At 37.6% G+C, this 13,790-nt stretch overlaps 1 protein-coding gene across 3 annotated transcripts in view; it reads left to right on the plus strand.

Moving 5' to 3' along the window:
- LOC111867798 (acyl-CoA:lysophosphatidylglycerol acyltransferase 1) overlaps positions 1 to 5,405 on the plus strand; it is a 38,513-nt gene extending 33,108 nt beyond the window's left edge. For all 3 annotated transcript variants that reach the window (XM_023857961.2, XM_023857963.2, XM_023857964.2), the window contains exon 8: positions 5,101 to 5,405. In XM_023857961.2, coding sequence (XP_023713729.1) covers positions 5,101 to 5,346 — 246 coding nt within the window. In that variant the 3' untranslated portion in view covers positions 5,347 to 5,405. The remainder of the gene's footprint in view (positions 1 to 5,100) is intronic.
- Positions 5,406 to 13,790: the final 8,385 nt, after the last annotated feature.

Consider the following 13,790-nt stretch of genomic DNA (forward strand, 5'->3'; position numbering starts at 1 on the left):
CCGATTTTGGATCGTTCCCGACGTTTTTCCTACCCTCCATAAACTTCTTAAACCACTCGAAAACTTGCGTGCGAGATAGACACTGATCACCATATACTTCTGTCAACAAATTGTAAGTTTCAGTGGCAGATTTTCCAAGTTTTGTGAGGAATTTGATGTTAGCACGTTGTTCTGCATTAGCACTCAGCATTATTCCGACGGAGCTCAGAAACACGATCCGCTTCTAACAATGGTCGCGGCCAGACTAACCGATGCACGTGAATGAAACTTTGTGTGACGGTAGAGGGAAGTCCAAGGGTCAATGCCCTACCCTCCTCTTCGTCAATGACGTGGCCGGAAATGAGTCATAAAAGTAATCCGGGTTCTTTATTGCCACACCTTGTAGAGGTCATCTCTGTTGATCAGTCTGTTTGTGACCTAGTATCAGGGCTTCAACCAGTGTACAGACTTTTTTGAAATCATGTATGGGAGAATTTCAATAAGTGTTTTTGAGAAATTTATATTTTTAGCAATATTTTTGAAGCATAGTTTGCTTCAGACCACAAATGGATGTTTCCATAAACTGTTTTCACATATTTTATTAAAATTCAATGCAGGAGACATGCACCAAAAGTTGTCACATAATGCTGATTTTCAGACACAGTGAAGCCTAATTTACACATGATCATAGATGGACTGTTACACCAAAATTAAGTGGTATAGGTGCCAGGTCATGAGCATATTGGCAAGAATGGGTTCTGAACATTCATGTTTATGACCTAAACCAGCTTGCAGGATCTCAGTTGGAGTTGCCAAGAGAGTGGTCAGAGACTGGACAAACTTAAATCACAAAAAGCATTAGGAATCCATAACTGGACTCAGACAGTCAAAGGGACTTATACTAGGGCCCTCTGCCACAAGAACGAAGTATCTGTTGAAATTAAACAGAGATGAATTAAGATGGGTAAAAGTGAAGTAAAAGTATCCCTGTAACAGGCCTTGGAGGCCCATAGGCTTGTGAGATGTTGAGGTTCCCACATTTTCTAGACAATCGGGTCCTAGATGGCGGTAAGGTTATCAGCCTTATGCTCCGGCCGTCCTTTACCCCCAAGAATATTCCAAGAATATTCCTGGTACTCATTTCTTATAGAAGCTGAGTCGACCCCAAGGCCATAGTGCGGCTGGATGAATTAGGTAAATTGAAAAAATCCACCTCGTCCGGGTTCGATCCCATGACCTTCTGGCTTGTAGCATAGTGCCTCAACCAACTACACTCCTGCATGCCCCGTTAAGATGGGTAGTAGGATGATTTACAGGAAACTGTCACCTTTTCAAATTGGGATTGACTGACCCCACCTGCAAAAGGTGCTTAGAAGAAGATGAATCAGCCACACATATCCTTTTTGATTGTGGGGCCATAGCTTATTAAGATTTCATCACATGGGCTAGTTCTTTTTGGAACGAAGCGACTACTACAACACTCCCAAAAGCAAAGTTCTACATTTCATTCAAAGTGTAGGATTAATTAAGGGTTAATCACAATAGATCATTGAAAGTTGTAGTGCAAGGGCAGTAGTAATATGGTCCGCCCCACGTTAATTCATCATTCATTCATACACCAAAATCTGTCTAGCAGTTCCAGTCTTTAACCATATTAGTTCGTAACACATCATATTATGTATAAGTTTATGAATGGACTTTTAGACAGATTTTATTAAAATTCAATATGGGGGGACTTTCACTAATTTGCATGTCATTTATCATTTTTATGTAAGCTAGATGAAATTCAAAGGATGTTGCTGGTAATTATGTGTGTTATATGAGCTGCAATAGTTCAGTTGGTTATAGCAGTAGGCTATGGCTGAACAGTTGGGGTTCGATTCCTGGCAGAGGCAACATATTTTCCTCCTCTCTGTGTCATCCAAACTGGCTCTGAGGTCCACCCAGCCTCTTATCCAGTGGATACTGGGGGTAAAGTGCTGATGTCAAGACTGGTGGAGCTATATCTTCACTTTCCCATGCGCTCTCATGGCATAGTGCATAATTAATTAAGCACATGAACGTCTTTATCTTTTGGAGGGAGGCTGCTTTACATTGTAGATATACCTTTTCAAGAACAATGATACAGTAAATTAAGGTCAGGCCATCATATTCTTTCTTCTTCAGCTTTACAGATGAGGCCCTCTGGCCTCTTCCAATGCAGAATTAATTGTATGAATCTTGTAGACACTTGATAGAGCAGTACACACACACACACACAAAATGTGGACATACATCCATGCCTCAAGTGGGATTTAAAAACCCATGTTGCCAGTGTCTGAGTGGTCAAAGACTGTACGAACCATAGACTGCATGGTACAAACATGGCTGTTAATACAACAACAGTCCATTTGTTCTGTTTATGGCCACTTTAGTAACCTAGATGATACACAACAGGATGCAAACAATAAAGACCATCTCCCTTAGCAGAATAATGACTGGTCATTGTTTTGCTTGATCACACATAACTCAAAGTCATCAAGCTTGATTCCTTTCAAACTGTGCTGCAGTTTTTAACAGGCGACATTAGTTTCTCCCCACTTATGCTTGCCTTGTTAGTTTTGTTTCTTATTTTTCATGTATTATTGCTGATATTCCAGTAGCCATAGTGGCATGTTTTTTTTTGTGTTTTTGGTAAGATATTCCTAACTTCCACATGAAATTTCTTTCTGACAAAATACCTCGGTCTTCACTGTGGGTAGTAGGCCTTATTTAATTTTCTTATTTTGGAAGACATCATTTTGAATATTATACAGTGATAATGATTGTAATGTGATACAAAAATATTATTACACACACTGTAAAAGTGGACACAGCGTGAAAAGAAAGCACTGGTCTTACAGTCGCCATGGGTACCTCATCCTTTCCCCACCAAGAGAACTTAGTTTTCATTTTTGCACAGTTGAAGTTAATGTAGCCATGTATGTGTGGCATTCATGTGAAGATCATATTGCCACATGTATGAGTGACTATAGATGGGTTTTGGATTGGTAACTGGATTTAGTGAACATGTAACTACATGTAACTGTAGTTCTGTCGCTAATTCACACACACTAGTTCACTGCAGTTCATATCTGTTGGGATGCCCACTTGATCACTACCCAGCCATTGCCTAGCAGCTGCCATTGTTTACAGAGCGATTACTAGGCAGTGACTGTTGTTTAACTGCTTATCTCATGGTCATTGCATTGTAATAGGTCTACATGCCACAATATTGTGGCGCGTAGACCTGTTGCTAGACAATGTCAGCAACACACTCATGCCTACAGTATAGGAATAGTGTTTCTTTTGTCCATGGATGGGCTGTCACTATGCAGTGCGCTAGCTGTGACATCACACAACAGTATGTGGCCGTCACGTGACATGTTTCCTGTAAGTGCAGCCATTATGCCACAGAAAGCAAGCTGCATTTTCCACTTGTCCGAGTGAGGGTATATAGGAGAAACTGGAATTCCTAAGAAGTCAGTTTGAGTCAGTCATGCCGAGTTAGTTACATGTTATCAGAGAAGCACGTAAATGGAGTACAGAAGAATACAGGAGTCGGCCTGTGAAGGTGTAAAGTGTGTGCTGTGGTGCAGAGATATCTGGAGTGCTCTGAATTGCTACATAGTTCCTCTGTTTTAATTGCATTACCAGGAGAGGACTTGGGGGTGTGTGTGTGCATGCATGCGTGTGGGGGGGGGGGCAAGTGCACATGCAGCAGTGAATTATGAAGTGTGTGTAAATGAGTGATAGCGCTGTATTGCATGTTTTTAAGTTTGATTAAGAGAGCATGTGTAACCAAGTGTTAATAAATCCAATCATCTGAACTGGAACCCGTCATTTTGTCACGCTTACCATCCTACACTTGACAATATTAATAAATACCAGATTACCAAACCCACTGGCATTAAAGGGTTTCCAGTTGATTTTTGTATATTTTTTAGATTCTTTTGACAGGAGATATTGGGTATGAGAAATGCATTTATTTTTCAGATGATTTATGGCTGTGCAGTGTAACATGGATATAACAAGAACTGTACAAAATGTTTTAAAAATGCTCGTTGCTGCGAGCGCTCCTGTTATTACTGTTGCACTGATAGTTAAAAGAAATAATGCAAGGACTACAGTGTGAATCCTTTTTGGCATGTTTGCAACAAAAACTTATGAAAATGCCCATATTACTTTCACCATGTTTGTCTGTCCACCCAACTCAGCATGTTACAAATTGAGAACTTTGAAGTGAATTTTCACAAAGGTTGCTGTTAAATAGTTGTACGAAAATATGTCAACATTTCAGTTTTTGATAAATTCAGATAATTATAAAGGACAGGCCAAAAATGTATTTCTTCATGCCTCTCATTTACAAATCATGTGAAGTTGCTAAATATTTGTCAGAAGGATTCTTTTTACCCTTTTCTCATAAGTTGTTCGGTTTTCAAGGTAATGAAACAAATTGGATTTTATGCTATCTACGGGTAACAATAAAGCAAATGTACCAGAATTGTTGTTATACAAACATTTCTCAAGTTGCTTTGAGTGGATGTATATATAGTAGTGCAGAATAATTCAGCATTCATGGTATATTCAGGATTATTTTAACTGAGATGTTGAAGATTTTCTCAATTAGAATGGCTCTGCATGCTGAGCACTTCTGCCTCATGGTGGCAAAGAAACTGTTCAGACATATAGTTCACAGACTATGGAATGAGGTTTTTCTGTTCCAAGCAGTGGAGGAGCTCTGGGAAGTAAACTTGCAGTTACAGTTCATTCAGAAATTTGCAGACCGGGTAGCAATTGTCCAGTGCAATGAAAGGGCCAGAAAGGTTGCCCTTGTTTTAATGAAATTTTTTCATATATGTAAGATTAACATATTGACAGTGCTGATGATTTTTCTCATTATAAGCTATACTCATTATATTGTAATTCCACTGTATTTGGAGTATATAATGCTGACAAGATGGTTTATGACAATACATTTAGTACTGGAAAGCTGATATGAATATAACGTAATTTTGCATCTGACATTAATGCAGGTCATCTTTATATTTGTACTCAGCAGGAACTTTTATAGATAGAGTTTCCCTGATTTTGTTGCAACAGGTCCCACGTGACCATGAAGCCATGACTAAATGGCTGTATGATCGCTTTGTGGAGAAAGAGGAGCTACTTGATGCCTACTACAAGACTGGCAAGTTCCCCACTGAGGGTTTCTGTGCCTCTCCCATCCCTCCTCAAGAAGTGTCTCAGGATTGCCTTCGGTTTGCCATTCTCCATCTTTTCTTCATAACATCAAGTTACATCCATTTTCAGCTTCTCTCTTATGTTGTCTCATACTTCTGGTACTGAAGCTGACTGCCTGTGAGGTAATGTTTAGCAGGAGTATTTCAAAGTCTTTTGCATTATTTAAATACTGACATAAATCACAGATATGGCATTAATTATTAGTTTAAATTAGAACAAGTTATAATTATAAGACAATCAGATGCTTCTGTTCTAAGCGTTACTGGAGTAATATTGTTTCTGATACAGTTCCAATAAAGAATTTGACCTTTATTTCAGAAAAATGTCTTTATTATTTCTGAACTTAATATATGATTGATAGTGTATCTTGGTCTCATGTTGAATCTGAAAACTACAATTAGAACAGTTCATCTGCATTGTAGCTGCTTTGAACACATGAGAACTTTGTGCAAATGACTGTGAGATACAAATGTGGCTGCTGTTATAGCACAGTACAGTGTACTGTGGTGATGAAGTACTGTGCTTCAGTTACACATGCTGTTGCAGAAATCTTAGCCAGTATTGTAGAGGGGATAGTCAGTAAGAGAAATGGCACACATTGGTGTAGCCAGATATGAGGAAGTGACAGACATCTTGGAGAATGTTTCTGAATACTTCATTGTATGATATAAAATACTGCCAAATTAAACATTAATGGTCTCCACTGTGAGTATAAGTATATTATTTTTCCTTAATATATAGGCCATTCAGAATCCTCACCTTAAAATCCTGGTTATGCCACTGACTGGTATCCCATTTAAACAATCATGGGTTGTAAACACTCATATGCAAACATGCACACTAGCATAATTGGATGAGAGGTGTTAACATGTTTGTTAATATACTGTATATGAGTTTGAGTTTTTAATTAAATCTTAACAGTATGTTGAATTCTAACTTACATCTTGTTGAACTGTGACATTGTGATGGAAGTGATAATTCATTCTGTTATGTTACCATTAGAGCTGTTAGATGATACTAATTTATATGTATGAAACAATGGATTTCCATTGACTGTTGATTGATTAATCAATCAATCTTAAATAAGCTTGGTGTAGAAATTTAATTCTGCATTATTTATTTCTACAGGCTGTAATCACAATAATATTTATCTACATAAATCAAGTGCTGAATTTATCAGTGATTATTGTATTTTTAAGGAAAGTATTCACATGGAAGCTCTATTGTAATGAAGCTGTGCAATATTTAACCAAATTTATTGGAACAGTTTAATAGTAAAAAATTTATTGGTTAATCATTTAGGCTAGTCACAACAGCTCTCATTTCCACCAGACCCAGCTGTAGTAGCCTTTAATGTCCAAGTATCGTAACTGGGCCAGATATGGAATGTGATGAGAAGAAACTGTGTAATAAATTTTCATTGTTATATAAATAAATGAGCAAGAAGATATCATAAGAAAGTGGTTTAAAAGTATGTGGATTGTGGCAACATCCATTGCCAGCTTTGTTGTCCATCTCTCAAGTGGTTTTTGCTCTTGATTTTCAGAGTTCACACTCTATTGTGTGAGTTTTGCTTTGAAGACACACAAGTTGGCAGCTCTATGTAATGTAAACAGTACTGTGCAGTCCTGTGACTAATTTAATTATAGTAACAAGATTTCTTTGACATATTTCCATTTTAGAAATAACTGAGTTGTGTACTAATGCATTTTCCATTAAATCAGTATGTCCCCATTTTAAAATATAGTTCTTTTATTTAATTTATATCATATTTCAGACTTCTTTTTAAGAAATGTATTTGGAAAGCTGATTAAAGTTAGTGATCTTTTGTAGCTATGTTTCATAACAGCTGCATTTACTGGTAATTTGTTTTGTGAAAGTAATTCATATGGAATATCTTTTGTTTGTGGAGATATAATAAGGATATTATTCCAACTTTTGTTACTTAATCTTTTCATAATACTCTTGCAGTTAATTGCTCTAACATACTGGAAATCAGGAGCAGTATCTAAATTAAGATGTTGCATTGTAGTGAATCCATCTGGTTGTGCTTCTTGAAAATGGTCATGAAATCTCGAGTATTTGAAATAGGAAACTAATTTCTTTGTCTGTAGTTTATTAGTGCTTTCTTTTTTAACTTTTGATTATATTCTGTATACAAACAAATGTACATTCCATTTTAAGTGAAATGTGTTTCATACCAAATTAATTTTATTATTACCATGGAGAATTGTGTTTCTCAAACAAAGAGGCACTAAGAATTTCCTATTGACATCTAGATTTTAGCAAACCAACCACAATGTTTTGAAGTGTATTCGATGTGTGTGAATGAATAAGCACATAATGGATCAGTTTTGTTAAATCTTATTCCCACATTTCATAGATACATGCAGCTAACAACCCACCTCCATATAGTGCCAAGCAGTAAGAATACCACATCTGTTTCTCCACTCCCTTAATATCATTCCTGACATGGCACTTCTTTTATACAGTACTACAATACATCCTTCTATCTGAATATCATAGGTCTGATAATACAGGGTTGCACAGATGTTGATGTAATTTACTTGTAAAACATAAAGTGTCACTTCTCAGAAATGTATGAAACTGATGTTATATTGCTGGTGTCAGCTATATCATTCATTTTTGAGGTATGGAGATGTGTTTTTTAATCGTCCTGTGGCAGATCTTTGATTTGGGGAGTTTTGGGTGCTTTGTTTTAGGGTCTTAAAAATGGGACCAAATATTAATGTAATTTTCATCCACATACACAGCATTTTTCAGTGTACACAAGAATATAATGATTGTAGCTATAAGATCAGCTATATTGAATTTTCAAGATGTTCTGCTGTTTATATTTAAAGAAATGAGAATGAGTAATTGAAAATGCCATAAATGTAGTTTACCCATCATGCAGTTTGGTACTGGTAATCGTGTCTTAGGTACGCACAATGTTTCAGTATATGACTCCAGCAAGTTTTCTCCTCTCCTGCTCTAAATGTGATGGAACCAATTCTAGACTAAATTTTATATGGTTTTATCTTTATCAGATCATAACTCTTTCTTAATCTTGAGATGATCTAAGGCTGGAAATGAAGGATAAACAAATGGTAATATATAAATAGTAGGCACCAAAGTTCCACTCTAATAAAGGTGTGCCACTTTTGTGTAGGACACTGGTGTGCTTTACATCTGTACTTTGGCTTTAGAGGGCAAAAGAGAGGCAAGGTACATGTTGCACATACAATCTAACACAGAAAACATTAATAGTGCTAAGTGGTACCCTACAAAGAAACCCTGCATAGGTGATATTATGCTTCAAACTATCAAACAACTTATCAGTATGTAAAATAAACCATGTGAATTGTGGTGTGGACTTACTGTAATCCTTATGATCATGACCTCTGGAGATGGAATTTAATAGTCATATCTTCATCTATCTTCATCCAATATTGTTCCATTATTTCAAGCTAGATCTTCTGATCTTTGCTTTGACAACAGAGAGGAACAAAATGCTGGTATATTTATCAGCCATTTTCTGTTTTACTCAGTTCTACGAATATGTAACACTCTATACGCTCACTTTCATCTTTTATGCAATTTTGTTTACAGTTTTTGTTTAATTTAAAGTAACATTAAAATTAACCGCTGCACATTTCGCCCATATTTGGCCATCCTCAGGTAATTGTTCACTTGTTGAATTTGCTACACTGTTCTTAAGTTAAAATATTCCAGTGTTATTCCATTTTCATTGTTCACTCATTAAAATACATACATTATCTTGAGAACATCATGCTTTATCTTTTCTTGTGCTGCCTTCTTTTTGTGATCACGTTTTTTGTGTTATTTTGTTTAGCCTTATGAATATCAGTGTGGTGTTGTCATTATTTTATGTGTCCCATTAGTATGTATGTTACCATATGTCTGCGCCATAGCTGAAGCGGTTAGTCGCTGGCTTCCCACCGTGGCAGCCCGGGTTTGATCCCAGTTCTGATCAAGTGGGATTTGTGGTGGACAAAGTAGCGCTGGGGCGGGTTTTCTCTGAGTACTTTGGTTTCCCCTGCCAGTCTTCATTCCACCAAATTCTCCATCATCATAATCACCCTGGGAGGCTACAATAGGCCAATCAGTGGCCACCGTGCCGAGTGGACCCAGTGGACTCCACCCCCCACTAAGCGAATTAAAAAAATTCAGTTGCTCTAGTCGAGTGTATGTCACTTTGTTATTATCTATGTAAGTTTGATTGAATTAAGGTCACAGTGATATGGTTACAGCTGCAGCACAGTATTTTTTCTTGTTCAAGATTCTGTCAGCTGTGTACACAGGCTGTAGTCTACTCTGTTTGATTGAATTAAGGTCACAGTGATATGGTTACAGCTGCAGCACAATATTTTTTCTTGTTCAAGATTCTGGTTCAGCTGTGTACACAGGCTGTAGTCTACTCTGTTTCACGGGTTCTGACAGTTCCCATTTTATCCTGTACAAATTTGCATTGATATTACTTTGGAGCCACAGTAGAGTATCTTCTTTGCGAGACACTAGTGAGAACCTTATTTTCTTGGATGGTATGGTGTGATGTGTTGTCTAGGACAACAGTACACCCAAATAGAAAGTTTGGAATGACACATTTGTGTAACCAGTTTTGTGAGTTGAACTTTTTACTCTGAGGTGGTAATCTTCTGATTTGGATTTAATATGAGTTCTCCTCATCAGTGATTCCCTCTCTCTCATAGCATGAAAAAGTGCCACTTATTTCCCAGCACTTTCTTTTATGGTAATTCCTGGAACTTTGTCATTTTTCCAGCATTTTTTCTATATACTGGGTGTGAACCCTTGCCTTGTCATACATTCTTATACTTCTCAATCTAAACATCATATCGTTTATAGAAAACTAAAAGTAAAGCTATCCCTGTAACAGGCTGTGCAGGCCCATAGGGTTGTGAGATGTTGAGGCTCCCCCATTTTCTAGACAAACGGGTTTAAGATAGAGGTAAGGTTGTCAGCCTTATGCACCGGCCGCGCTATACTCCCCAGGAAAATTAATTAATTCCTGGTACTCATTTTGTTAGAGGCTGAGTCGACCCCAGGGCCATAGTGCAGCTGGAAGGATTAGGTCAATTGAAAAAATCGCGTGACCTTACCGGGACTTGAACCCGCGACCTTCCAGTGCCTCAACCAACTACGCTACCGCGTGCCCCCCATATCGTTTATAATTCTCCAAAAGTGTCTGCTCTGCTTTCAGATTGAATTTACTGTAACAGAACCAAGAAGGTTCTTCTTACAAGACATTTATAAAAGTTGTCTAGTTTCAACTTCTTCTGATGTAACTGGACTATTTTGGGGTTATAAATTTTGTTTCACTCCTTTCTGCTTTTGCATAGTCCCTGGATATATTTCATATAGTTTGTACACTTTACCTAGAGATTTTCATACAGAAATGGTGAACTGTTTCCTATTTTCTTCCTTACAGAAATTTACAGCAGTGCATTTGCATATATCTTATCAGCTTACCTTGTTAGTCAGCAAGGAGGCTATTCAAAACTTTGCCACTGGGACTCCTTTGTCACATTGCATGTATATGGTGCTTCTTTGGATTTCTTCAGTACATGAAACTGTTTGGGGAATTTATCCTGTTTGTTACAGCCATCTAAGAGTGAATATTGCTAAAAGTTACTACCCATTCTTAATTTATATTTTATTAGAACTGCATACTGGTGTTATTTTTCATTAAGCAAAGTCTTCTGATGATTAGTGAATGGAACATATTATATGAACATTCGTCACATCCTGCTGTGCTTTATAAGAGGATAAAACTATTTTTGGTTTTCGATTTAGGAACTGCATGTCACTTGATTTTTTACGTACATACACATGTCATCATGGGAGACTCCTCCTCTTGTAGTCATTCAGTTTCATTTAAAGGAAGTTACTTTTATTTCTTTCCTGCTAACGGTTAGTAGTTCATTCATTTTTAAGGGGTTTCTTAAATTGTTCATTAAAAATATGTACCATTAAAAGCATTTTTATATATGTAAGATTAAGGTTTTCACAGTGGTGACTATGAAGAATGCCATCTTCTGGGATGTGGTGCCACATCTCAGAAGACAACATTCTTAATTTTTATGTATTATTTTTATGATCTGTTCTGGTCATAAATGACAACCTTCAAATGATAGGTAATGCATTTTTGTTGTGAGCGATGAGAAGTGTGTGATATTTTTAAAAAAATTGGTTCAACCTGTCATGTTTTATGTGTCGATTTTTAGCTTAAGATGGCTAACTGTGACCAAAATTCATTGTAAATAGGTATGAAAAGTGGGCATAGACAGTACGTGTTTTTTTTATAAGTTCTTGAATATGTCACTATTGGGAATAAGATATTGTGACGTGGATTTGATAATTTTCAGTTTGACAGTTCCTGAGCTCCAAGTAAGGTAGGAGATAGCATGTCTGCCCAAGCCTCTGGAGCCTCTAGATGAATGTCCTAAAGTCTGAGAAACACAGCATAATTCAGCTAGCATGTTAAGTCTAAAATCCAGTGCATACTGCTACTGCAAGCCTGCTATCATATAGAGATTGCAGTCAGGGTGGCGTGCCTGTCCTGTAAGTCTCTGAAACTTCAAACACAAACAGGACTGAATGTTTTATAGTAGAAAATGGGGGATCTCTTGGATACACACGCATCATGTCTATATTTTCGGGTAATCTGCATCATTTCTTTGTGGCTGGCGTCCATCCTTTTGTCTCGCATGGCTTTTATCCTTGCTTGGGTGTTTTCCATTCTTGGGGCCAGCTCTTTTTGCCAGACCTTCATCTCTTTTAGCAGTTGCAACATCATCAGTGAAATCTTTCAGTTTCTGCCTGAGCTTTCCTTTATCAAATGGTGTATGTCTCTGTTGTTCCTTTTGAAATAAATCCCATTTTCTTTTTGCACTAAAACGTCTTTTCTGACCTCGTCCCCGTGACTTGCCAGTACCTCTTTTGACATCCCTTTCAACAGACGTGGTCTTTACGTCGGTAAATGTCAAGATGTCAAAGTGAGGACACTTTCCTGGAGAACACCCATGTGTGGGTAAACATCTCCTGTGCAAGCCATAGCTGCTTCAGAAAGTTATTCTGTGCCAGAATTCTCACTATACCTCATAATGCCGTGTCAAAAGTGATTTGGCTTGTTGCTTCAGTCCGTCTCTTTACGTTTTCTAACACTGACTTCTGTCAGTACCACTGCCACAGCTCCGCCCTCAGGTATCTGTTATATTCTCACCTCACTGCTCAGGGGTTAACCCAAACTTCTTTGCTAAGCCACCCAATCCAGCTTTCCTACACACTGAGTATGGGCCACTTCTAACACCAGTGTAACGTGTCTGTTGTTTGATGCAACACAGAAATATAGTGTGGGTCTTCAGATAGTAACGAATGTGTTTATTGATCGCTCACTTTTACACTGTTGAGTACAATTATTTATCACTCAGTATTGCAATACTTCTTGCGGTGTCAGTCTCAGTGTAATCTTACTTCACAGCTCTATACAACTGAATTCAGCGACTGCTAGACTTCAACTAACTCATCTGTCAAAGTCACACTATCTTTCATATCAGTGTCATAGTTACACAACATATGGTCGACCATTATATGCCATTTGTAAGCCATTCCAGAGTATAGTGTTGACCACATTTGTCCAATTGCTCTGGAAACTCTTGTGATGTTCGTCTTCACTTCACGTTAAGGATAGATGAAGGATGCAAGTAAATAGGAGTGTCCTTTTTACGGTAATGCATCTCGGTTAAAATATCCAAGGAATTGAACATTCATTGGATTTGTTGTCAAATAGCTTTTCTCAGGATGAACAACCATTCCAAATTTCTGCAGGGCTACTTTTCCTATATTTTCCAAATTCATGATTCCTTCACCAATGATAAAAGAGTCATCTCCCAGGTACATTTCGGCAGCAGGAAAGTGTCCAGTCGTATGATATAAAACATTACTCATTACAATTGAATCAGTGATATTAGTAAACATTGATCCTGATGATACACCTCCTTTCTTCCTGAATCTCTCACCGCTCGGTAGTCTCACTGGTGTGTTGATGAAATACTTCATCAGTCACAAAGTCAGTAGAAAGTCCGTCGAGTGCAACTATGTTTTTAGGTCACTTCTTTATCACATCTGCCTTACATGTTTCGGTTTAATAAAACCATCATCAGAGGCATATATTACAAACACATGAAAACACTGGCGTTGTTTAAATGTACACAGTATATGCTGCGTGGACTGCGTTGTGTGTTGTGTACACAACACACAACGCATAGGAAACATCTGACCATAAGCCTATACAACCTCAAGCTGACTTCTCCCATCTTCGGGATGAATTAACAAGGAGGAGCCTAACATTTTACTTCAAATGTTTTAAACTTTTTAAAATATTTTAACATTGACGGTTTTGAGGGCAATTTCGGATGGAATGCGAGAGTTGAACGTGCATTCAATATTCCTAGCAAGTGTTGTGCTTTTACACATCGACAACTGTAGCAGCGTCCACGCAGCATATA

This window comes from Cryptotermes secundus, unplaced genomic scaffold (genome assembly GCF_002891405.2).
Source record: "Cryptotermes secundus unplaced genomic scaffold, Csec_1.0 scaffold536, whole genome shotgun sequence".
Lineage (NCBI taxonomy): Eukaryota > Metazoa > Arthropoda > Insecta > Blattodea > Kalotermitidae > Cryptotermes > Cryptotermes secundus.